General features: G+C 44.4%; 1 protein-coding gene across 8 annotated transcripts in view; it reads left to right on the top strand.

Annotated features, from left to right (window-relative positions):
- The window catches only part of CACNA1B (calcium voltage-gated channel subunit alpha1 B), a 452,780-nt gene that overhangs the window by 334,596 nt on the left and 93,584 nt on the right, over positions 1–24,600 (top strand). For all 8 annotated transcript variants that reach the window (XM_075906063.1, XM_075906064.1, XM_075906065.1 and 5 more), the window contains 5 exons: positions 142–268; positions 4,483–4,612; positions 7,144–7,203; positions 8,891–8,997; positions 23,486–23,582. In XM_075906063.1, coding sequence (XP_075762178.1) covers positions 142–268; positions 4,483–4,612; positions 7,144–7,203; positions 8,891–8,997; positions 23,486–23,582 — 521 coding nt within the window. The remainder of the gene's footprint in view (positions 1–141; positions 269–4,482; positions 4,613–7,143; positions 7,204–8,890; positions 8,998–23,485; positions 23,583–24,600) is intronic.

Below are 24,600 nucleotides of genomic sequence, written 5' to 3' on the forward strand. Positions count from 1 at the left end.
CTTAATTAACAGTTTGAAAGCTGCTTTTTTTTATCCAAGCTGCCTTGTGTGTATTTCCAGCAGTCGAAGCCCATTTGTAAATGGAATGTGTTTACATTCTTTGATCTGTTTGATGCCTGCTTCCTTCCATTCACACTGTAGTGAACAACGTTGAATTTGAAAGCAAAACGGAAGAGAAGAAGGATATGGAGGTTGACGACTTGACAAAAAATGGGCCTAAGCCAATCCTGCCTTACAGCTCCATGTTTATCTTAAGCCCTACGAACCCGTAAGTCTTCCAGTGGTGCCTTTTCTGTCGTGTGTGTGAGTGTGAGTGTGAGTGTGTGAGAGAGAGAGAGAGAGAGAGAGAGAGAATAGGCATAGAAGAATAATGTACTTTGATCTCTGTTTAATCAAATCCACTAGAAAAAGTAAGTACATAGCTTACTGCTTGTGAATTAGAGGCACAATTTGAGCTGGGCTTTCCTGGATAATAATTTACTGTTGGGAAAGAGGAAAAAAAATCCTTGATGTATGAGCTTGATGGTCAAGATAGGGAACGTTTGTTCAGTGATTGGTCAGTGGTGATAAGCTCGCTGTTGCAGATTGCTCCTCTGAATTTCCAGTCTCCCCAAGAGCACATGCCTTTGTCAGGGATCTGTTTTGGAGGATGGAATGTCAATAGAAGAAGAGGAGGATGAGGAGCAAAAAGCAGGGGAAACGTGTTCTGGGGACCAGCCAGTGCAGCCTGGTTCCACACAAACCTTCGCCTGGAGGATGTGGTACTCGTGCCAGACCTGTAGCCCCACATCACCATAGAAGCTGAATTTCTGGGAAATTAGGAGCATTTTTCACAGACCAAGGCAGAATAGAACATATAGGGTCTGTTCAGACTCTAGCACTTGTTCTGCTTGTGGTGTCTGCGTCTCATGGGTAGCTTTGCACTTTGACTCTGCCAGTAGAGAACCGTGTCATTGTGAAGTGTGACAGGACTAGACAGATACATCATCATGAGCTGCAAGCATTCTAGCAGAAAGGGCTGTGAGTCATTTCAAGCAGTGCATTGGGGCTGGAGCAGATGTTGGGAATTTTTGCTTCCCCCGAGGATTGCTTGCCCTCTTTGTGATCATTTCTCTCTGGATTAAACCCTGGTTCTATCTGGTGTTGGGTGTGTATAGTTGGAATACGCTGGAAATAAATCTGGAGGATATAGTTCAAAACAAACTATAGCTACAAAGGCTATAGAAATTAATTGAGGGCTGAGTCTACTTCCCATTAACAACATAGGCGTCTCTGCTTTGGTTTTCATCTGCCTTTACTGTGGTTTGTCCCTTCAGCTGCCATTAAGGCCTTTTGAAGGTTTGGGGGGACTGATTGAAAAATCTGTGGAGATTTCTGTGTCTCAGAATGCTGTGACTACACTGTACTAGTTCTAATAGTAGCTTTAAATACAACAAACCATCCTTTGATGGATGTGATAATCACAGCTAATGTGCGGGAAGAGTTTGATCTCGTGCACACACAGCGTGATACAAAAGAGTGATGAACTTTCTGGGAACAAATACTTGTTTGAATTATGAGTCTTGGATCTTGGCTGGCTCAATTTTAAACATTATTCTGCCTCAGATATACAGCTGCCTCTTTGCTATGGGTTGACTGCCTAGAAGCGAGTCTCAGGCTGTGAAGCATCTGATAAAGTTACTAAGCTTCAGCAGAAGAAAGAATACAAACTCCTGGGCTGTGAATGGGCTGAGTCTAGCCTCATACAGATCGGTTAAAGTAGCACAGGTGTCCTCAGCCTTTTCCATGTAACCCCCAAAACACACCCACACTTTCTTCTTTTACTGCATCTTGCAGAAAGCTTTCAGACTCGTATTCCGATATCCCGTGGGGGTCTATTAATTCTCCCTCCTCTCACCCCCTCAGAAAAGAAACCAACCAAAGGCTTAATGCATAGTTCATGGGACCATATATGGACAAAGTAGATCTTAACATACATGGCCATATGGTGCCCATGTGAAAGTAAGCAAGATGAGTAGAGGCCACAAGCTGCCACCCAAGAAAGGGCAAGATGCAATCCCGTTGTGGAGCATGTACACTGATCCCTACAAATGTATCCTATATAGCACATCCCTGCTGAAAAGCCAGAATCTAGCTCACAGTTGGATGATTTCATCTGGTTACTGAGCCCTTTTAGAAATCTACTTTCAATGTACGCGCTAAAGCCACGTTTAAATGAAATGTGTCACACTAAAACAGAGCTACTCGACTTTGGAAGCTCCGGGGGCCACAATGATACTCGCAGCACATGCCGAGGGCTGCAACTTAAGTGTGATTGCAGATGTGTGCAAATATATATGTAAATATATGCAAATAGTTTCTTTCACACTGACTGACATGAATAAAAAAATTAAGGCAAGATTACACAACATGCAGGCCCCATTTCACTCAGTTCTGCTGATATTAATAAAATGCAATATTTACCCCATTTCCACCCAGGACAGCTATTTTAATGAGCAACGACAGTCTAGGAATTTAACTACTAAAACACTGATCAACCCAAACCATACCGTAAACCCAAACTGCACCACAGGCCACAAACAAATGGGCCACAGGCCACCTGTTGAGTAGCCCTGCACTAAAATCATGTCAAAAGAAAAAAGAGAAAGAAAACAGGTTGTGGTGTTTTGTTTTGGGTTTTTTTTGTCCAATATAGCTGAAAGTTGTGTGTAGGTTCATATCTCTGATTCAGTTTCTATTTTTGAATAGTGGGATATTTTTCACAGTACAGGTGGAATCTCTCTAGTCCAACACTCTCTGATCCAGCAACATATGTGGTGCAGCATGATTTTAGTTAGCTGGAGGTCCACTTATCAGGGTGTGGCCAACTTTCCCGCAGTCTCATAAAGTCCTGGCTTTCAGTGCTCTGTGCTGTTCTGTAGCTCTAATTTACTCTTAACCCTAACCCTAAGAGCAGTGTCCGTTTTGGTGATGCTGCAAGACAATATTGACCTCCTGTGGTTCAGCAAATTCTCTGGTTCGGCACCAGTCAGGTCCCGAGGGTGCTGGACTAGAGGTTCAATCTGTATCTCTTTCTAGATGACTGTCTTTCTAAGCTCTCAAGAGTTGTGTTGCCCAGAGCACAGAGCATTTCTGAAATATACAATTCAGATAGATGGTTTTAAAAGTACCAATGTTTTAACAATGCTCATGCACAATGAAAATGATTTATAACATGCCAATCATAGTTTAGAAACACGTCTGTATTGCAATACTTGTTCTGAATGACCAAAATAGCTATTTGATATTTCTTTGTTGCAGCCAAGTTCAATATGTAAATTAAACTTACAAATTTTGTGGATAATTTCACTTCTTTACAGTCCTAGAACACCAGGAGAGTTTTCCCTTTTTGTAAGATATATAACAAGAGTGTGAGGTTGTAATTTTAGTATTTTTCAGAACAAGGTCACTTCAGCTTTTTTGTGCCCCTTTTACATTCACTACCCATTAATGTAGCAACAGCAATTACTAAAATAAATACTTCCAAAAAGGGTATTTTAAAATCCACTATTCAGTGACAGATTTTGAATTATGATTTATTTACATTCTCATAATTTAGGACTGTTGGTTAGTTATACACATCATTCAGACTGGGAATGGAAACATCATTTTTATTGTTAACTAACCAACATGATACAAATTTGTAATTTTGCATTCTTTAAATTAAACATTTGCAACTATGTGCCAGTCAGGAGTTATTTGCTGAAAGTATTTTGAATAATGTAGAAATGCCAGAGTATAAATAAATTAATGGTTATGTCCAGCTATCAAATATTGTAGTAAAGGGAAGGGTACAGATGCCTGGAGAGAGAGAGAGAGAGAGAGAGAGAGTACAAATTATTACATTGAAGTTATGAATCATTCAGTCTTTGGGAGTTTTGCTGCTAAACTGAACACAGTCAAGTCAAGTCTTATACATACAAGGAATGTTAGTGCCTAGCAATCTGGGGTGTGCATTTAAAGTACAATAGCTTGTCATGAAGTAATGTCCCATAAGGACTGATATACAGCTCATTAAATGTGCAATCTCATGTACTAGTGTTGGAAATGAGAGTACATCAGAACATGCCACAGAACTTTTAGTGCACAGTATCTACCTGGGCGGTTGCTGAATGGCAAGGTAGTGGCTACACATGAACATCCCATCCAGATTAGTCCTTTATAAAGTGTGCTCCAGTTACTTAAATTCTTGCTGGTTCTGTGATATTTATCACCACTGTCACCTGTACACAGATGGATTAGTGAAACGAAGTGACTTGCCCGGTGTCCCACAGCAAGTTGGTGTCCCGAAGAATAAAGCCCAGTCGTCTTGACTCTCATTTCCCCACTATATCCATGATAAAATTCCCAAATGTAAAATATCCTTGGTAAGCAACGTGCTCCCCCAAGCCACCGACACCACAGCACCGCTACTGCATTATTGTATTGATTTTGTTCTTTCAGAATCCGACGCCTGTTCCATTACATTGTGAACATGCGCTACTTTGAGATGGTCATCCTCATAGTCATCGCCCTGAGCAGCATTGCCCTGGCTGCTGAAGACCCTGTCCAAGCCGAGTCTCCACGGAACGATGTGAGTAGTTGCCAAGGGAACCAGGCTATGATGGGTTTGCTTCTCTGACTCAGAGAGCGGTGGTTCCGTTTGGGACATGAATGATCTGACTTGTACAATCTAGTGGGGGACACTGGGGTTGGGAGTGCAAACCTGGGGCTTTCTGGAAATGAAATCTGCACGAGTGAGAGCCAAGTGCAAAAGAGAGGGAAGGTAACAGCCTCCAAATCTGGCTAGACTTGATGCCGGCTAGATGCCCAGTGTAGTGAGACTCACAATAGCATGATGATAGCTCATGGATTCCATGGATTCAACACTGAGAAAACAGAGCCTTCCAAAGTAGTGGCTAGTCATTTATACCAACAATCCACTCCATCAGTTTCCCCACCGGAGTCCTGAGGTTCTCTGGCAATTTCCTCAACTTAAACTCCATTCGCCTTTGGGGTATCTTAGCTGTTGGCTGATGCCAGCTGTATGGGTCTGCCTTGGAAACCTAGAAAGCCGTTTCCTGTACCTTCCCCAGCCAGAGAGGTCCCTGCTGAGCAGTGGGAGGTATTTCCCCCACTCCTGATGGGGGAGTACACTTCTAGATTTTCATCGCCTATAGTACAGAAAGCAAGAGACTGAAGCTGGATTTCAGAATGGCTTCTCCTGGATGGTCGGGCCCAACAGTAATCACTAGAGCCAGCACAGGATGGATAGTTTGTTTTTAACCAGGTACAGAAAAATACATTTAGGGTCAAACTCTGAGCTTGCACATCCAAGCGATAATGCACCCACCGATGGGTCTGCACCTTACATCCAAACACAAGCCTCCCCCCCCCCCAGAGGCAGTCACAGATTAGGTGGCTGGTGCCTGTTGTTTTGGAACATATCTTCCCCATATGATCCATCTTGGATCAGGATACTCTGATGCTATGCCAGCTAGTTACTAGAATGGGGATAATTACCAAACCTCTGCTCTCATACTTTTGAGAATGAAAGTGATATGAATGCATGGGCCCAGATTCGAATACACTTGCTCTTCAGTAACACTCTACTCCACAAGTAGCCGTACTGTCGTGGGGATCAGAGGAGTCTGGCCCTAAATTAGCAACAGATACAACCGGGTCCAGCTGCCCGATGTGTTGCACAACCTGTGTTCACAAAATGGGTGCAGTCAATTGCAAGGGTAAAAGCGGGCATACAAACCTGGAGATGGGGACTGACCATGTCTCACTTACTATCCAAAGCAGTTTACCAAGAAGATTATGAAGCTCATAGGTGTGAACTGGCAGGTGTTTTACTTACTGAAGCCTGAATTCAGGATTCTGCCTTTTCCTAACTCCTAAAACAAATCAAGGAGTTGCATTCCTCAGAGCATGGGAATTGCTATATTGGATCAGACAAGGGGACCACGTACTCTCATAGCCTGTTTCTGACCTGGCCAATTCCAGAGATTTCAGGAGAGGGCTCAGGAAACCTTGAAGGAGGCAGCTATAGAATCATAGAATCATAGAATAATAGGACTGGAAGGGACCTCGAGAGGTCATCGAGTCCAGCCCCCCGCCCTCAAGGCAGGACCAAGCTCCGTCTACACCACCCCTGACAGATGTCTATCTAACCTGTTCTTAAATATCTCCAGAGAGGGAGATTCCACCACCTCCCTTGGCAATTTATTCCAATATTTGACCACCCTGACAGTTAGGAATTTTTTCCTAATGTCCAATCTAAACCTCCCCTGCTGCACTTTAAGCCCATTACTCCTTGTCCTGTCCTCAGAAACCAAGAGGAACAAATTTTCGCCTTCCTCCTTGTGACACCCTTTTAGATATTTGAAAACCGCTATCATGTCCCCCCTTTATCTTCTTTTTTCCAAACTAAACAAGCCCAGTTCATGAAGCCTGGCTTCATAGGTCATGTTCTCTAAACCTTTAATCATTCTTGTCGCTCTTCTCTGTACCCTTTCCAATTTCTCCACATCTTTCTTGAAATGTGGCGCCCAGAACTGGACACAGTACTCCAGCTGAGGCCTAACTAGTGCAGAGTAGAGCGGCAGAATGACAGCTATGAAATGAACTAGCCATGGGGAAAGTTTCTTCCTAATATTCATTAGAAGTTGGTTTATTTCCTGGACAGAGGGATTTATATCTCTTCCTTACACTCCAGAGATATTAGTGATGCTATCATCCGTCATTGCAGAGGGAAGCACATTTGTACAAAGGCATTGGGAGGAAAGAAAATTAGGAAAAGTTTTTCACATACTTTAATTTAAAATATATTCACTTTGCTATTTTAAGGCTGCTACGTACATGCACAAAAAGATGAATGCTCACAACATGCACACGAGCATTCTAACAGTGATTTCTGTTAAAAAAGTTTCAGCTCCATGGAGGGGATTCAAATTTGGGGTCTAAACAACCTGGCAGCACACCATGAAACAGGTGCTATGCAATGGCATTTTGGTAAATATGCCACTGCTGGAATTATCCTTCCTTACTCTTCTTGTGTGGATCATTTCAGTGATTCTGTGCTTAATCTCCTTTAAATTCAGATTTCTTTTTCTGACTTAGGCGCTGAAGTATCTGGATTACATATTTACAGGAGTCTTTACCTTCGAGATGGTGATAAAGGTAAGAATATCACCGGGGTATTTCTTCAGCTGATTGCCTGTGGTGTATTTTTAGGAGTCCAGAGCAAGAGACTGGAACGGGGCAGACAGACTACTTATTCTTGTAGAAAAATATTGATAACAAGACATTCCACCTGTTATGAGCAGGGCTTGGAAACATCTGTACATCAGACCCGCTACGTTTTGGAGTCACTGTCTTGTTCTCCAGAATCTCACCTTTCATTTTATAAAAAAGTCTCTTGCTGTTATGGTCATGAAGAAAATCTCAAAAACGTGAAGGGAGGGTGATGCAAATATGTCATCGTGAGTCTGCAGATACTTGGAACCTTCGTTCTGAAAAGTCCCATTTATCTCAGTCAGGTGCAATATCTGAGGCTCAGTGATGATCATTCAAAAGTCAACATTTCCTATTTTATCCCACACGTAAGAGCTGAGAGGGAAGGGGATCACAGCTTGTCAGTGTATTATGAGAGAGCTCTCGTTTGGGAGCTCTTGCCACGGATGGGGTTCTGAGCACAAGGAATTTATTAGTTTGTTGTGCTCCCTCTCTTGCCTATTACAATCAAGTAGTTTGGCTCCCAAGTAATTTCCAGTAGTTTCCTCTGTGGACGTTATTTGATTTAATTTTGTGTAGTTGACAGAGTACAGAAGACCAACGCACTGCAGTATGTATGTGTTAAGTAATGAGGAAGTAAATAATACAGGCAGATGTATATTTAAGAAAAGACCAAATTACAGGAAAGGGACAAAAATTCCCTTTTCTCAGGATTATCTCTCGTCTATACTTTATGGTACCAAACTACCACACGATATGGTATTGGGGGAGGGGTGTTCTGACAGGAAAAAGGCCCTGGAACTGGAAAATGAAGGGGTTTTACCATGGGTGGCAGATGAACTGACTGTTGGGGGAGGCTAACTGCTGGTCCACCCGCCCCTGCACTCCTAACTCCAGTGCCCCCAACCCCAGTTCCAGAGCACAGAGCAGTCACCAGCCAATCCCAGGCTCCCTAAATCCCAGGCAGCAGGCCATCTGGCCACGCTGGGAACTCTCCGGACCAAGCAGAGTCCAGGGGAGGCCACGCCAGGCTGTTGGGAGAGGCACAATCTCCTCTGGGATCGACAGCCTTGGAGTGCCTGGCAAAACTAGGCATAGGTAAGGTTACAGAGCAACTGCCTGCACGGCTCCTGACTGCTCAGCATCATCTGCTCCTGAAATACTCGCTTCTCTTGGCAAACTACACACGCAAACCTCTTTCCCCTACAGAAAGCCTGTCAGGGATAAAAAACAGGACTATGTAGCACTTTAAAGATTAACAAGATGGTTTATTAGGTGATGAGCTTTCGTGGGCCAGACCCACTTCCTGGTTGTGACAATTTTCTTCCACTATTTGATCTGAGGAAGTGGGTCTGGCCCATGAAAACTCATCACCTAATAAACCATCTTGTTAGTCTTTAAAATGCTGCATAGTCCTGTTTTTTGTTTCAGTTATACCAGACTAACCGGGCTACATTTCTGTCAGGGACAAAGCATTGCTACTATGTAACTTAGAAGGAGGGATTTTGAAGGGACCAAAATCATTTGACCAAGGCCATAGGTTCACCTTGTTGTACAAATCCCTGCTGCATATCTGCATGGAAGATGTTTCCTGTGGTTTTACATGTCTCATGTTAATTTGTTTCCCCTTCAGATGATTGACTTGGGGCTGCTGCTTCATCCTGGCTCCTATTTCCGTGACCTGTGGAACATCCTGGATTTTATTGTGGTCAGTGGGGCCTTGGTGGCATTTGCCTTCTCGTAAGTAGCACTTCCAAAGTCTGAATCTGAATTTCCTGGGAGGGCGAGAAGAGGGCAGACAGGACACTGAAGCAGAGCCCCTTAAAGCTCAGTGGTTGTGGGTCTGTGTCACAAGTTCATGAGTAGGGCTCTACCTAGTTCCCGTCCCATTCTGGTCAATTTCATGGTTATAGGCTTTTAAAAAATTGTAAATTTTGTTATTTCAGCTATTTATAACTGAAATGTCATATTGTAATTTGAAAGGTCCTGACCCATAAAGGAGCTGTGGGGGATTGCATGGTGATTGTAGAGAGTGTTGTGGTACTGCTGCCCTTACTTCTGCACTGCTTCTTGCAGTGGTGCTGCCTTCAGAACAGCTGGGCTTCATCTACACTGGCATGATTTTGCGCAAATACTTTTAACGCAAAAGTTTTTGCGTTAAAGTATTTGCACAAGAGAGTGTCTACACTGGCGTGTGCTTTTGCGCAAGAGATGTGCTTTTGCGCAAAAGCATCCGTGGCAGTGTAGACGCTCTCTTGAGCAAGAAAGCTCCAATCGCCATTTTAGCCATCTGGCTTTCTTGCACAAGAAATTAACGTTGCCTGTCTACACTGGCCTCTTACGCAACAACATTTGCGCAAGAGAGCTTATCCCTGAGCGGGAGTGTCAGAGTATTTGCACAAGAAGCACTGATTTCCTACATTAGAACATCAGTGTTCTTGCGCAAATACTCGCGGCCAGTGTAGACAGGTGGCAAGATCTTGCCAATGTAGACACAGCCCTGGAGAGCAGCAGATACTGGCCAGAAGCCCAGCGCTGAAGGCAAAGCTGCTGCCAGCAGCAGTGCAAAAGTAAGGGTGGCATAGTATTGTATTGCCACCAATGTTCCTGCCAGTCGTTTACAACCATGTGTGGAATTTTTACATCCATGTGTGGAATACATTTTATGTACACCAAGACCTATGTGAATGTGCACCACCAGCAGACACAAAAAACCTAGCTGTGGGTGCTCTGCTAATCAGCTGGGCAGCATTTGAATCTCTCCTGAGCAGATGCCCAAGTGCACAGCTTACAGGGACACTGATTGCTGCCCTTAGTTCTGCATTGCTGCTTGCACAGCTGGGTCCTCAGGCAGCAGCTGCCACTCCCTGGCCACCCAGCTCTCCAGGCAGCAGTGCAGAAGTAATGGTGGCAGGGTATTGTATTGCCACCCTCACCTCTGCAGAGCTGATGCCCTCTTGGATCAGGACACTCAATTTGAGAAATGCTGGTCTCCCCTGTCAAATCTGTATAAGTGTAGGTTAAAAGCACTCAAAAGGCCTGATTTTGGGAGGGGGAGGGGACAACAAGATTTAACAGTCTGTGATGTGTTTTTCATGCCCATGTATTCAGTAGGAAAAAGAATTTCCCATCATGTCAACCTAGATTCACTGTTCTAGAGTTCATCAAAACTTCAACTCGGTGCATTTTGATTCCAGCTTCCACTCCCTCGAGCCTGGCTCCCCGTTTGTGTCATATTGGCAGCCTTTCCTGAGTTCTAAGGGCTCATTACAAACATTTCTGGCAGCTCTGAGTATTTTTAAGCTGCCCTGATTGATGAAAATAATAATCGCAAGAGATTGAGCTGTTTAAGAAAATATGCATTTTTCATCAAGTAATATATATCTTTCCCCCCAAATCTGGAAAAACATTGTTTTGGGAATCACTGCAGCTTCTGCTTTGTGCATCTTCTGTATTTGTCTCCCCGCACTCTCTCTCCTGAACAATAATTTCCAAGTTTCTACAGCGTTCCTCTTGCCTTGCTGCTTATTCATTACCTCAAGTCACTCTCCTCTGTTTTCTGACATCAGTATGATTTCCCGAACAACCTACTGGGATTTCACAGAGCTTTTTGGTATCAAGTGAGGAACGAGCAGCAGACACAGCTGAATTGTTAAGAAACCAAGATCCTCTTTCCATTCAAATGTCCTTATTAGTAAAGAACACAGGAAGAGAAATACCCACACTTCAGCACACAGGCTGATCGCAGGGAGAGTGGGGGAGGACATCTTCCCCCGTGTAGTACTGCCTAGTTGACCTGTTGCATTCAGAGGGTTTTCCGTACACCTCTGAAATTCCAGATATTGACCTGGAGGTGAATTTAAAATAGGAGTAAAATACACCAGGGACCTTGTAGTGCACAGCAGCAGCCACGTCTGGACACGTAATGCATGGCTAATGCAGGGTAGATTTACACCATTGACGTCTGGTGATGTGCGCACAGACAAGTTCTAACAGGATTTTACTTGCCAATCCAAAGAATGCATTTACTCTAGGCAACTGGGCAAGTGGAAATATGCAAGTCTGTCCTAATATGTTACAGAAGGAGAACCATTTCTAAACAGAAGGCCAGATTTATTGGTACTCTTTGGTTGATTTGCATCACTCTGACAATGCAAAGCCACCGTCAGCTCGCCCTAAAGTTAAGAGGGGTTTATGGTTGCTTTGCGCCACTGGAGCTACATAAAGTTTCCAGAGCATCCCAGAGAATCTGGCCCAGGGTTCTTTTTAATTCTGTAGTTTTAGAATTCCTTCTCTGTTGTGTCCACGAAGTCAGCCTTTTAGAGCTGTTCAAAATACAAAATCCATATCCAAGTTGATGCGACCTCAGCCATTGAGACTGGAAACACCGGCACAGAGTTTGCATTGTGGGATTTATTTTTAAATTGGTTAAGATATGACAGCCGGCTTTTCTCTCTTCCCCCAGGGAGGGAGTATTGGAAACTTGTCTTAAATCACAGAATTAGACCATTTCAGCCTCTAGAGCAGAGGTGGGCAATAATTTTTGCAAGGAGGCCACTACATGAATTTTGGTACATGATCATGGGCCAACTCTGGGCCCCTCAGAAGGGGCAGAGCCTTGGGCAGACGGGGCGGGTCTGGAGGCTACAAAGAGAGAGGAAGAAAGATGGAGAATATGTGTGAAAGAGATACTGTTTCCATGTGGCAGAGACTGAGGAGAGTGTGTGTGGTAGTGTGTGTGTGACAGTGACTGTGTGTGTGGCACAGAGACAGTATAGCACAGACTGGGTGTGTGCGACAGTGACACTGTGTGTGTATGCTGGGTGCTGCTGGGTAAGTTTCTGAGAGAAGCCATGCTCTGGCTCTTTGGCTGGGTCTAAACTGCGGCATTTTTGCAGAAAAAGCTATGCAAAATGCGCATTTTGTGTAGCTTTTTCCGCCTTTTTTTTTTGGAAGGGGGTTTTCCGCCATTTGGCCCTGTCTAGACAGGGCCAAATGGCAGAAAAGCCTCCTCTTTCAGCGGAGCCCTTATGCCTCATGAAACGAGGTATACAAGGCTCCCCGAAAGAGCGCGTTTGCTCTTCCACCTCTGGTATCCCACAAAAACCCCATAGTCTAGACATAGCCTCTAATACAGGGGAAGCTGTCCTAGTCTGTTGTCTCCCCCCTCCCCTGCCCTGCAGAGATGAGGTTTTGGAAGAAGTGTGTGTGTGTGTGTGTGTGTGTGTGTGTGTGTGAGTGAGAGAGTGAGAGAGAGAGAGAGAGAGAGAGAGAGAGAGAGAGAGAGCACTGAAATCTTAGAAACAGAGCCCTGACACTGAAGACAGGTCCTCCTCTGAATCACTTACCATCCATTCTTCCAATTGGAGCAGCTCTGCTCTCTGTCTCCCTCTCACCAACCCCTATTCTGCAGAGATGGGGGTACAGTGGCAGGTGACACCCAGATTTCAGCACTCCCCTCCCCACTGCACCCCACCTCCACCTGCACAGCTATCAGGAGAATCCTGGGAGCAGCTCAGCTGCAAGACAGAGCAAGGGAGGGGAAGCCAAACACACACTGATGGCTGTAAGCCTAGTCAGCTGGGCAGGCTGAAGAGAAATACTTGGCAGGCCGGATTTTGCCCACCCCTGCTCTAGATTCATTTTAATGTTACTGTGATGACAAGGACTTTCCTAGAAGTGGTTAGATTTCAGAATATGATCAAACTATTATATTTGCCGGCATTAAATGGATAAAACTAGAACCATCCCAAACCTTCTCCCTGAGCTGAACTGAATCAAACTTTTTTTTTGTGGTTTAGAAGAGTCTGAAGATTTTTCAACTTTTGCTGCTGCTGTTCATGTGGTAGCCAGACTTCTGTATTCCAGCTGGGACTGTAAATGCTAACGTCCCACAAGAGAAACAATACTTTCAGAATGTATGGGCTAACTGGATTCAGATAGTTCAGATGAAATGCGGATAAACATCCAAACTCTTGGTTATTTTTCCAAACCAAAGGCCCACTTGGTTTGGAGTTTTGTTTATCAGTAGAAAAGAATTTGATTTGGTAAATGAGATGGGTGATTCTGTTGCTCCCGTGTTGGGTGTTTTTGCTACCAAATGCTAAAGCACAAATAAAGGTAGAGCTTGCAACAATCTTGTAAGCATTCTTTATTGCAATCTTTACTGATTCCAGTCTGCAGTAAGCCAGTTGAATGACTCTCTCTCAGCTAACCCCATTTATTTCACCAAATTAACGTTCTTGATCTGTTGTTCGATAGTGGTGATCTGTATTAACGTTTTGCCATATGGGCATGTCAGTGGAATACTCAGTCAACCAGATCATTCACAAACATTGTCTCCTGGAATATTGCAATAGCATCAGTTGGTTAACATAAATGATGAGTCACTTCTGTGAGATTTCATAGGCTTCACCAGTCCACCATCTCCTGCTTATAATTCTTCAGATTGTAACTCCATTGATTCTTCAAGGTGGGCCCCAAAGAGATGCTTGCACCCGAAGAATAATAACAAAAAAGGATATATCTTTCTTTCAAGATGAAGCATCTCCCTGTGCTGGAGATAAAAATGACATGCACGTTGGGCTGTATATTGTTGTTTCTAAAGAAATGGAAGTAGAGGGGCTTAAAACAGCCTTGCAAATTAGTCCTGAAAATTGGCCAGCCCTAGGCATGACTTCTGCTTCTCAATCAAATGATGCTTTTAAGTGGGAGGGGGACTAGAAATACACTCCTTGTGCATCAATCAAAAAAGTATAGAATTTTGCATGGCTTGTTTAAAGTGAAGGAATTTACCCTAATTTGCTGAACAATGAATATTATTTCCTCCCCAAGTGACAATAAGCTGGAAGTATAGTAATACTGTCTGTTTGACAGTGGAAGGATTACTCTGGCGCTGGCAAATGTATGCATGAATATTTTATGAGCATTGAGTTCGGCATGGCGGGAGGGAGCACGCGTCTTTTTGTGAACTGGGTATATTGTAAATACCTCTGTTTCTGTCTGTCATTGACTTTGTGCTCTTTCTTTGTCTTCCTGTTGCTGGAATCTCTCTCTAGGAGTTTCATGGGGTAATGCGTTATTGCTCTCTTGCTGCATTGTTATGCCTGTGAAATGTGTGTATGCTCGACTGAGTTTACACACTCACCTGTGGAAATTATCCATGTTACACCCATTGTATTGACTCCTTTGTCCTTTCACTCTCCATTATTCAATGACATCCCCTTCCTCTTAACAGCTCACATTTGTCCCAGATCACTTGAACCAGAAGAAGAAACCCAGGTTGCAGTTACTATGTTTAACAAAACTCACACATTAGAATAAGCAAATTTATATGTATCCAGCTACAGTGTGAAAGATTTGGGGGAGTGACTTCACGTGTGATATACAGTGTACATAAAAATAATAAACTAGGTATAAGAATGAGGATTTAGTCTCATGGAGGGGGTTGTGTATGTAAACTCCATCAGTGGGTAATGGAAGTTACATGCATAACTTTCTGTGTCCATAAGAATCAAGCCCATTATCAACTCTGAATCGATGCAATTGATAATCGAGTGAAACTAAGTGACATGGGGTTTTGAGGGCGCTGCAAAGGAAAGATGTTGCAAGAATGATCTTTAACCTTTTTGTCTGGAGATCTCTGGTATGTCTGTAGGAAACAGAAGCTTCCTTTTCAGGACCACAAACAGCTCCTTCATCCAGAAGACAGACTGTGCCATCTTCTTGTCTCATTTTCAAGAGTAAGAGAGGAGGGCAGGAATTCTAATCAGTCTCCCTGCAGAAGGAAATGAGGAGATAGAATGAAAGGAACAGGTGTTTTGTGATACAATCCAAGATGCAGGGTGCTCTTTTCTTTCTTCCCTTTTTGATGCTGGAAGTGGGTAAAATCATACTCAGGCAGAACTGAATCCTCATTCCCCCTTAAACGGAGCAGTTCACGTTCTGCCTTGGGGATTTCAGGCGATCACAGGAGATGGTGGCTCTACCCCTCCATGAATATTTGATGAGAATCCTTTAGGAGACCCGTGTACATGAAATCAGAGTTCCTGCAGGAGCAAGAGAAACAAGAAGCCTCCATTTGAAAGAGCTATCGATTTTTTAACAGATCGTTTATTTATTAAAGAAAAATAACTTACAAGATCTCTTTCAGTATTTTTAATAGTTTCAGTGTATGAACAGCTCTCTACTACAGGGCAACCAGAGCTGGCCCGATACAATCAAATTGAGGCAGCATAAACACACAGGCCAGTTCCTTCCCCCCTACACACACACTTTCTATCTATCTATCTATCTATCTATCTATCTATCTATCTATCTATCTATCTATCTATCTATCTATCTATCTATCTATCTATCTTTGGGATTTCTATGTTCTGTCCATTTTCTGTCATACTCTGCTGATCTGCAAAGTTCATACTGCTGCAAAGATCAACTCCGTCTCCTCTTTCTCCCACACTCACTTTGTGTTTGGGCAGGGAACATTAGACAGTAGTTGGACTTTTGTGGTGAAATCCATCCTGGTGTCGATCCATTAAGTGACCTTTTCCATTTGTGTTTTCTAAGGCAATTTACAAATCAAATCTGGAAAAAGCCCTCCATTGAAAAATAAAAAATCTTGTCCTTTTACAGATAGTTAGGTAGTGGAGCTGCCGAAAGCGGGAATGTTTCATCAGGATATCACTTGCATTGATCTATCACCTACAGACCTGGATCCTTTAAAATTCCATCTCTCTTGTAGGGAGAGTCTTATTTTTTTATCAGGAAATCAGCACCTACATAGTTTTCAATGTAATTCATGCACTTAATACACTTAGGAGCTTTTGAAACCCCCATCCTCATTGTTAGTCACGAGAATCTGCGTAACACCGAGTTTTAAATCTTGAAAACCTTTATTAGGAGTTTAGCATGCCTCCTGTTCTCATCACAGAACAGTTTTGAAGTATATTCCTTATATTAAGAAGACTGGTGATGATGCTGGAGGGAGTAATCACCATACTCGTTGATTAAGCCCCATGTCTTTTAACTTTCTACCTCTCACCAGGAATGCAGTCACTTAATATGTGGTTATAAATTGGTGGTAGATGCAGCCTACTGGATTTCCAGTTTACAGCAAGATCTCTCTCACCTGAAGATTATGGACTCACTGTTCTACAGACATAACGCCCCCCCCCCCCCTTAGATCAACCATCCACTAGCTTTCTCCTGTTCAAAGCACAGTTTCAAATTTTAAATTTTGCTTCTTATTCACTGTAATAAGGAATTCTGCCCGTTCCATTAGGGCTCTGGAATGTGGCTGTGTAACTGCACGGTCTAAGTAATCAATGGATTTCTAGTTTGCCAGAGTTCATGTTTCTTGATGTTTAGATACAGGGTGCTCCACAATAGTTCCTCTCTGCCTGCATTTCATTATTTCCCAGCTACAGCAAGACCTGTAGAAATAGATCCATCTGTTTGCTGTGCTTTGCAGTGTGGGTGGGCTGCCAAAAGCCAGTTCTTGTTTCTGTATACCGAGAGCGCTCAATCTTTGTTTATAGAGATGAGCATTGTGTAGATCACACCCACAGGTGCCTAATATCTCTCCTCTTCTCAGGAGACATTTGAATCTCATTTTGTTTGCTGTTCACGCATCCTGTTTCAGAAAACAAAACTGGGCTGTGGAATGACTTGTTTTTGATTCTTTCTTCTATCTAAATGCTCTGTCTTCCAAATAGAAAAGAAGGCTGAGCAGTTAAATGCCTGTGTGTATTTTTTGTGTGCTTGCACACCTGAAAAAGGAAACTCGGCAGAAAGACGTGAAAAGTTTCCTCTAGGTTATGCTGGCAGTTATGTACTGACTGTAATGTGATTTTTACTTGCGGACATCTGGCGATGTAAACATATGTAAAGCAATCCAAAAGTACTGCTCAAAACCTTTGGGTCTGAGTCTCATTTACACTAAAGTCACTGCTCTAACAATGTAAAGGGGCTTAAAGGGAGAGTAAATTACAGTGATGCTCATTTTAAGATCGTCTTATGCTACCAGAGCAGTATAAAGTGGTCTTAGTGTAAATGGGAATTGTGTCCTTTATTTTGGATAGTTGATCATTCTTAAAAAGTGGCGAGGAGTCCTGTGGCACCTTATAGACTAACTGAAGTGTAGGAGCATAAGCTTTCATGGGCAAAGACCCACTTCGTCAGATGCATGATCATTCTTAATGTGTCATTAGCCCATATTTAAAACACATTTACGCGCTTTCGGTGTGGATGATCTTACATTAAGCATTGAAGGCAAAAGTGATCAGCTAATAATATTGAATTTTATTCCAGTTCCCCCAAGACAGCTTTGCAGTGGGATGTGTAGAACTGATCTGCCCATTTACCATCTTCCTACAGCCTCCACAAAACCAAGGTTTGGAAAGAAGAGCTTTCCTAGCTTTTCTGGAGGCCAGCCCTCTGTACTGAAGATGAAACAGACTGCAGCTTGCTTCAGTTCCTGCAAATTTGTTCTGAACCTCCGACACCTGGCAACTTGCCAGTGCAGACCTCAGTGGAGCAGAATTTGGCTACACCTTGCTAATGTTGCTCTGCCCCGCAGAGGCTCTGCAACCTTCACAAATGAGGACACTGTTGTCTCTGTAACCACAGAAACGATTCCCTCGTGGCTGCAATTGAGTTGTCTGTCGATTCCCTGCCTCCTCTCAGGTTACACTTCAGGGTCCTCAGGCATCCTTCTGCAGGAAGAAAAATTAAACCCCCTCCTGCTCCCGTTGAACCTAAAGGGTTTGTGCCACTGATTTCAACAGCAACCAGATCAGGGCTTAGCACTGTAGGCGGAGCGGGGGGAACAGACAAGCACTGCATTTTTTTTTTTTGCATTTGCCACCAATTTTCCTATTAGCCGTGCCATTTATCACAACGCAGGCTACTGCCTCCATCGTCATAGACAATGACAGGAGCTGATGAACTGCATGCACAATGCTAAAACTTTGTGATTGCCCGTGGAAAAAACTGCTTACAAATCAGACATAATATAAGAACTGTCAACTTTTCCTGCTGCCTTTGAGAAGCCCATGGGAACTTTCTCGAGAATCCCTTAAGCCAAACGGTTAGCTTGTCGTCTCGGCTTTCCACTCTCCTTCACATGGCTTCTCTGACCAGCACACAAAGGGATTCCTTTCCCCTGGCGTTTGGGTACCAGCCTGCCTAGAGGGAATAGTCAGTGTGGTGCAGGCCAGCCGATTTTTTCAGCAATGTGGCGCTCAGAAAAACCCTGCTAGCAAGGACCATGCTTAAGCTCAGCTGGAGCTCAATCTTTTACCAGCTGAATAGCAGAGACAAAGCCTAAAAGTCATAAAATGTGTAATCGGGAGAGACAGGTTGGGTGAGGTCAGGCCCACCAATGGGGGGAGGACAACTGCCCTGGGGCCCAGTGATTCAGAAGGGCCATGGGCTCTTGGTAGCAGTGGCAGCCAGAGCCTTGGACCCTTTAAATCGCTGCTGGAGCACCACACTGTGCTCTCCAGGCAGCTCTGAGGGCTGGCGGGAATGGGGGGGCAGAGTGGCACACTCAGGGCAGCTCTATGGGCTGAAGGGGTGGGGGGTGCGCTCCTGGCAGTGCTGAGGCTGGCTGCTCTATCCCCGCCCCTTCCACCCAAAGTCCCGCCCCTTCCAGAAGCATGGAGCCAGGCACCCTGCCCCCACCCAGCTTGCCCAGGGACCCGGCAAGTTTGTTGCCTCCCCTGAGTGAGATGATCTCGTTTTTTGATTGCACCAACTTCTGTGTGTGGAAGAGACACGCTTCCAAGCTTCACCGAGGTCATCTTCAGGTCACAACTCCATCGGACACCGTCCCCGTCCTCAAAGAGCAGTGATTAGCAGACTGAATCAATCACTTCTCCGGGGTAATGCACCTCCATAGAAAAGCTTTGGGCTTCTGCTGTCCATTTTCAAATTAAGAAAAAAAATGTGCGCGGCGATCGACAGGGAAGCCTGGCAGCGTTTGAGAAGAGACCAGTCTGTAGATGGGCTCTCCAAGACCTCTCCTCCTGTCTGTGCAGAGGGGCTCCCAGAAGCAAATACGCTGGCGTTAAAGCCATAAATCCCCTTGGGTATGTCTACACTACCCCGCTAGTTCGAACTAGGGTGGTAATGTAGGCATACCGCACTTGCAAATGAAGCCCGGGATTTGAATTTCCCGGGCTTCATTTGCATAAGCCGGCCGGCGCCATTTTTAAATGCGGCACGGGGTTCGAACAAGCCGGCATTTAAAAATGGCGCCGGCCGGCTTATGCAAATGAAGCCCGGGAAATTCAAATCCCGGGCTTCATTTGCAAGTGCGGTATGCCTACATTACCACCCTAGTTCGAACTAGCGGGGTAGTGTAGACATACCCCTTATGAGTCAATCATAGACCAGCTTCCTCAGTGCCATAAACCAGTGGTTTTCAAAGTACGGGTCACAAGCCAGTTCTGGGTCACGGACTGTCAGGCACTGGGTGCCCTTGCTGATTGGAATTCTAACGATCGCTGCTGTACAACAGCTCTAACGAGCTGTGCAGCAGGGACCTGGAGAGGAAAGAGCTAGGGGGTGGGAGGGGTCTGGGGAGGGGAGCAAACTGAGGTTTCAAGGCCACTGCAACTTCTCCTCCAGCCCCAGAGCTCACCGCTGCTGGTGGAGAGAGAGGGCGTCTCCTCCCAGAGCTCAGTGCTGCCTGCCGGCAGGGAGAAAGAAGCTCTTCTCCCGGAGCTAGCTGCTGCTGGCAGAGAGATGGCTGGGATAAGTCTCCTGGCCTCAGACCTGGAGCAGCCTGTCTGCACCCCAAACTCCCCATCCCTGGCCCCACCCCTGAGCCTGCATCCACAGCCAGAACCCTCATCTTCCCCTCCCCCACATTACAACCCTCTACTGTAGTCCTGAGCCCCACCTCCTGCACTTGGAGCCCCTCGCCCCCGGCCCCCATTTGTTTAAAAGTAACAGCCCTGTCTAGTGTTATTTACATACAATGGGTTAAGCTGGAATGCATTGCAATACTCCTGAACCTCTTTAATCCGGCAACCCTGGAATGCCAAGTTAAGGAAGTTTGCGTTCCATGGAGGGTGCGGGGATGGAGTCTGGGATGGAGGCAGGGTGTGAGGTGGGTGGAGGTGGGGCATGTACCTGGAGGTGGGGAAAAGCTTCCAGACCTGCCCTGCAGTTCCCCCAGCTAGGGAGGGAGGAAGAGCAGGAGGGTGGTAAGAAAACTGCTGCCTTAGTCCACAAGAGAGCGGAAGGATCGATACCGGCATTCTCACTTTGTAGTGAGAACAATCTCCCGTAAGTAGACAATCCCTTCCCGTCATACCTTGGATTTCCGACCCAAATGAGACTAGTCTCCTCGCACCAGTTTTATGGTAATATAATTCCATTGACTTCAGTGGTGCTACTTTTCTGCTTTATAGCAATGTGAATTAGAGCCGGCTCAAACTCAGGATATGTCTGATGAAAGTGATTCTAAAATATCAGTGGAAAAACTCTCAGATGAGCTGTCCTCTTCCTTCTATGACCCTAACCACTCCCCCTCCCTCTCTATAGTCATGGAGCTCAACACCATAGACTCCCTGTAAAGATGAAACCTCCCCGGTTTCATTCTGAATATTCCATCTGTCTCGGGCTGTAAATGAAGAGAAGTGTTGGCTGTGGCGTTCCCCAGGGTACAGTCCGGATTGTTGAACATCTGTGTTCCCTCAATTCTTCAACCTGGGGTGCTTTTTACACTGCTTCACTGTGAGAGCAGCTATTCCTCAGTTGCCCACACACAGCCTTCAGCAGGTAAATTACTCCCAGCAATAGTGAATGGGCTGTGTAGCCAGTCAGCCATGAATAATATTACAGAGTGACACCAGTAAATTCCCAGCCCCAAACTTTCATATCTTGTACTGCCTGGCACCCTCCTAGACAATACAAGCTCAGTGAAAGTCCGTCATTTCATTAATAAAAAATTATATGCACAAATTTCCCAAACACTTTCAATGCAAACACACTGGTTTAGAGAAAACAAGATTAGTTTAACTACTACAAAGTAATGAGGCATAGAAATCAGAATTGGTGACAAAGAAATAAAATGAAAACAAATCCCTAATTTAACAAGCTAAGTGAATTCAAAGTAAAAGTCTCTCTTACCACGTGCTATAGAAATCTTACTAGCTAAACCTTACAGTCAGAATCTCCCCACAGCTCAATGATCTTTCTTTATCTTTTCAAGTGCTGTTAATGCTGTGCGTGAAGATGAATGCAGAGAGATAATCTGGGGAATTTGCTCCCCTATCTTGTGGCATTTCTCTTATTTGAGAGTCATCTCCAGCTGGGGTTCAGGTGACAGCACATCTATCAAATGGGAACGTCCAGTTGTTTCTTTGCCAACATGCAAATTTCTCACTCTCATCCTTTATTCTGCCAAAGAATGGCTGCTTAACCAGATGCTGGTCTATTTGATTTGCTGACACCTGGCCAAGGCATTAATTTGCCTTTTGTCGCTGAGCAACTGGTTTGTGCCTACTTCTCTAAACTTGGAATATGTTTTAGACCGTGAAATTTCATAACTTTGTATACAATGTTGCCACACATATTTTACCAAGACAATAATGTTCAGCAGATTATCCGTTTTCAAATAATACAACATAAAGCACAGTTTGTACCACATTTATCATAGTCTTGTAGCAAATGTGAACATGGGGATACAGACTGTCACACTAAATAGAGAGAAAGATTGCAAATGAGACATGGGCATATTCACCTCTGGTACAAATCCACTCTGTATAGTAGTAACCAGAAACTGTTACTCTCTGATCAGCTGGCGGTGTGACATGACTTGTTGATTTCTCTTTACTAGTGGATTCAATTCACCAAACCCACCATCGCCACTGTGAGGTGGGGTCAGTGGCTTGAGTGAGCCAAAGAGTTGGAGCTGTCGTCTTCCCCCTCCATGTGGTTCCTCCAGAGTGCCATCACCTTACTGGTGAGGCAGTGTGGAGGAACTTGAATTCAACACTGCCCGTGCTGTACAGTTCTGCATCTCTTGGCTTCATTGTGTTTGTTCTTGATACATTTTCCCAGTGGGGAAGGGATACTGAATGTGTGGGAGGGGGAGCAGAGCAGGGCCGGGCCAGAGAGCCGGCTCAAAGCATTGTTCATTCATATCATTTGTTGCTGTAATACACGTTTATGTCTAGATCCTCCTTTGAACCCATACCTGTAGTCAAGTTCAGCTCCATCAACAGTCTTCCATCTCATTCTCATGCCACACTAAATGAAGGTGAACTGCACTGTTGTACTATCTGATTGCCAAAAGGCCTAGTTGCATCTCTTCAGAAAAAGCCCTACTTTTTTATTTTAGGGGCGTGGGGGGAAAGGAGCTCTGTTTCCACCATCACCCCCCATTTCCCATAATGGTATCTAAATGAACAGTATTATTTGCATAAATTATTAACCTTTTGCATATGGTTTTTGTAAAAGAGAAGTGACCTCCAACCTCTGCATGCATGACATGGAAAGTTACTCTGTTATTGTTTCAGGCATGTAATATGCCTGCATATTACATGGCTCAGCATGGTCTTGGCAGCATGTCCTCTAAAAGAGACCTGAGAGCAATAGTATGGCTGTACACACTGCAGAAATGGAGAGCTTATTCTGCCCTGATACGGTGTTCTGTCCATCTACCCACCAAAGGCTCCATTTCCTTCTATTTGCCGCCTGTTTTATGAAGGGAAACATTATCGCCAGGCTGTTAAGAGAGTGGCACTGACAATTTGGATGGGAGGTGTGTCAACAAATGATCTGGCTTTGTGGGAAGAGGCGGTGATGCAGGTCCACCCAGGCCAGAAATCTTTTGGGTGGAGCAAATGTGACTTAGCTATGCTAATGTGCTCTGGCTTCTCTCCTTCCTGCTGTGACCAGAGGTCCTCGCCTGCCCTCCTACTGGTGAGAGGAAGGGGAGGTTTCTGAGTATGAGGGCAGAGTCTGACTCGCTGGGGAGCGATGCTGGGTTGGAGAACACAAGCTATTAAACTTTCTCAGGGCCGAGTTTTGCCCTCAGCTTCCCTTCTGTACTTTATGCTTCTCGAGTGAACACTCATCTGTAACTCCCCATGTGAGCATTCAAGGGGAAGAATTTGGCTTCTGATCTGAAAAATCTGAGTATTTGCAGGCTTTTATAATGAGCCCTCCTAGAAGCAAACTCCTTCCCTTTGTTCTTATTTCATTCCCCTTTCAGAGGAAGCAAAGGCAAAGACATCAACACAATCAAGTCCCTGCGAGTCCTGCGAGTCCTAAGACCCTTGAAGACCATAAAGCGTCTGCCCAAGTTAAAGGTTGGCAAATAACAGGAAAAAGTTCTTCTTTGTTGGGGACTTGCAGGCGGTTCTGTGGGCAAAATTTCTTGTATAAACCCAAAGTGGGTAACATATGACCTATGATTTCATTGTAATTGATGTTAATTTTTCAGTTTTACTGAGCTAAAAAGACCCCCCATGTAATAGCTTGGCACATTTTTATCACATTCCAAAATTTGCCTTCACAAAAGCAAAACCCAACCAAATGTTGTATGTGCTCACACAGAATTAACCAAACCCACTCAGAATTCTTTCCGTGGAATTATCACCACGACCTGTTCTGGAACATTCTATAAGCCAACAACTATTTGCAGAAATGATTTGGCAACAAATACCATAAAACAAATACATGCAAAAACTGTTTGCAGACAGTTCACAAGCTACATTTGCCAACAAAATTATTTAATAGATAACACTGGTTGAATTATTTGCCACAAATTATTTATTCAAAGCGTTTTGGTATTTTGTCATGAAATATTATTTCTTATTATCCAAACAGTTCAAATAATATTTAACAAGTAATTTATTTGACAAGTCTTTTTCTATCCGTCATTGAATATATCATTTGCATATACATTTTTTCAGTTATTCATCCAGTTATAACAATATTTGCTTGGGGCTAATATTTACATATATAAATTGTTATTACCGTATTTTCCGGCGTATAAGGCGACTGGGCGTATAAGACGACCCCATAATTTTCTAGTTAAAAGATAGGTTTTCGTCTTATACTCGCCGTATAAGACTACCCCCCTTAAGAGGCCAACAGGCAGCACCCCAGCGCCCCTCCGCCTCCCCGGCTTTGCTCCCAGAGTCCCTGGTCTGCTGGAGACGGTCCCCAGAAAATTAGGGGGTCGTCTTATACGCCCAGTCGCCTTATACTCTGGAAAGGGACCAGGGAGACGCGGAGCAGACCAGAGAGACGCGGAGCAGCCTTTCTCGCCCCGGAGTACACGGGCGGCGGGACCGCGAGGTCCCGCAGTCTGTGTCCTCCGGG

The sequence above is a fragment of the Pelodiscus sinensis genome, chromosome 22 (assembly GCF_049634645.1).
Source record: "Pelodiscus sinensis isolate JC-2024 chromosome 22, ASM4963464v1, whole genome shotgun sequence".
Classification (NCBI taxonomy): Eukaryota; Metazoa; Chordata; order Testudines; family Trionychidae; genus Pelodiscus; species Pelodiscus sinensis.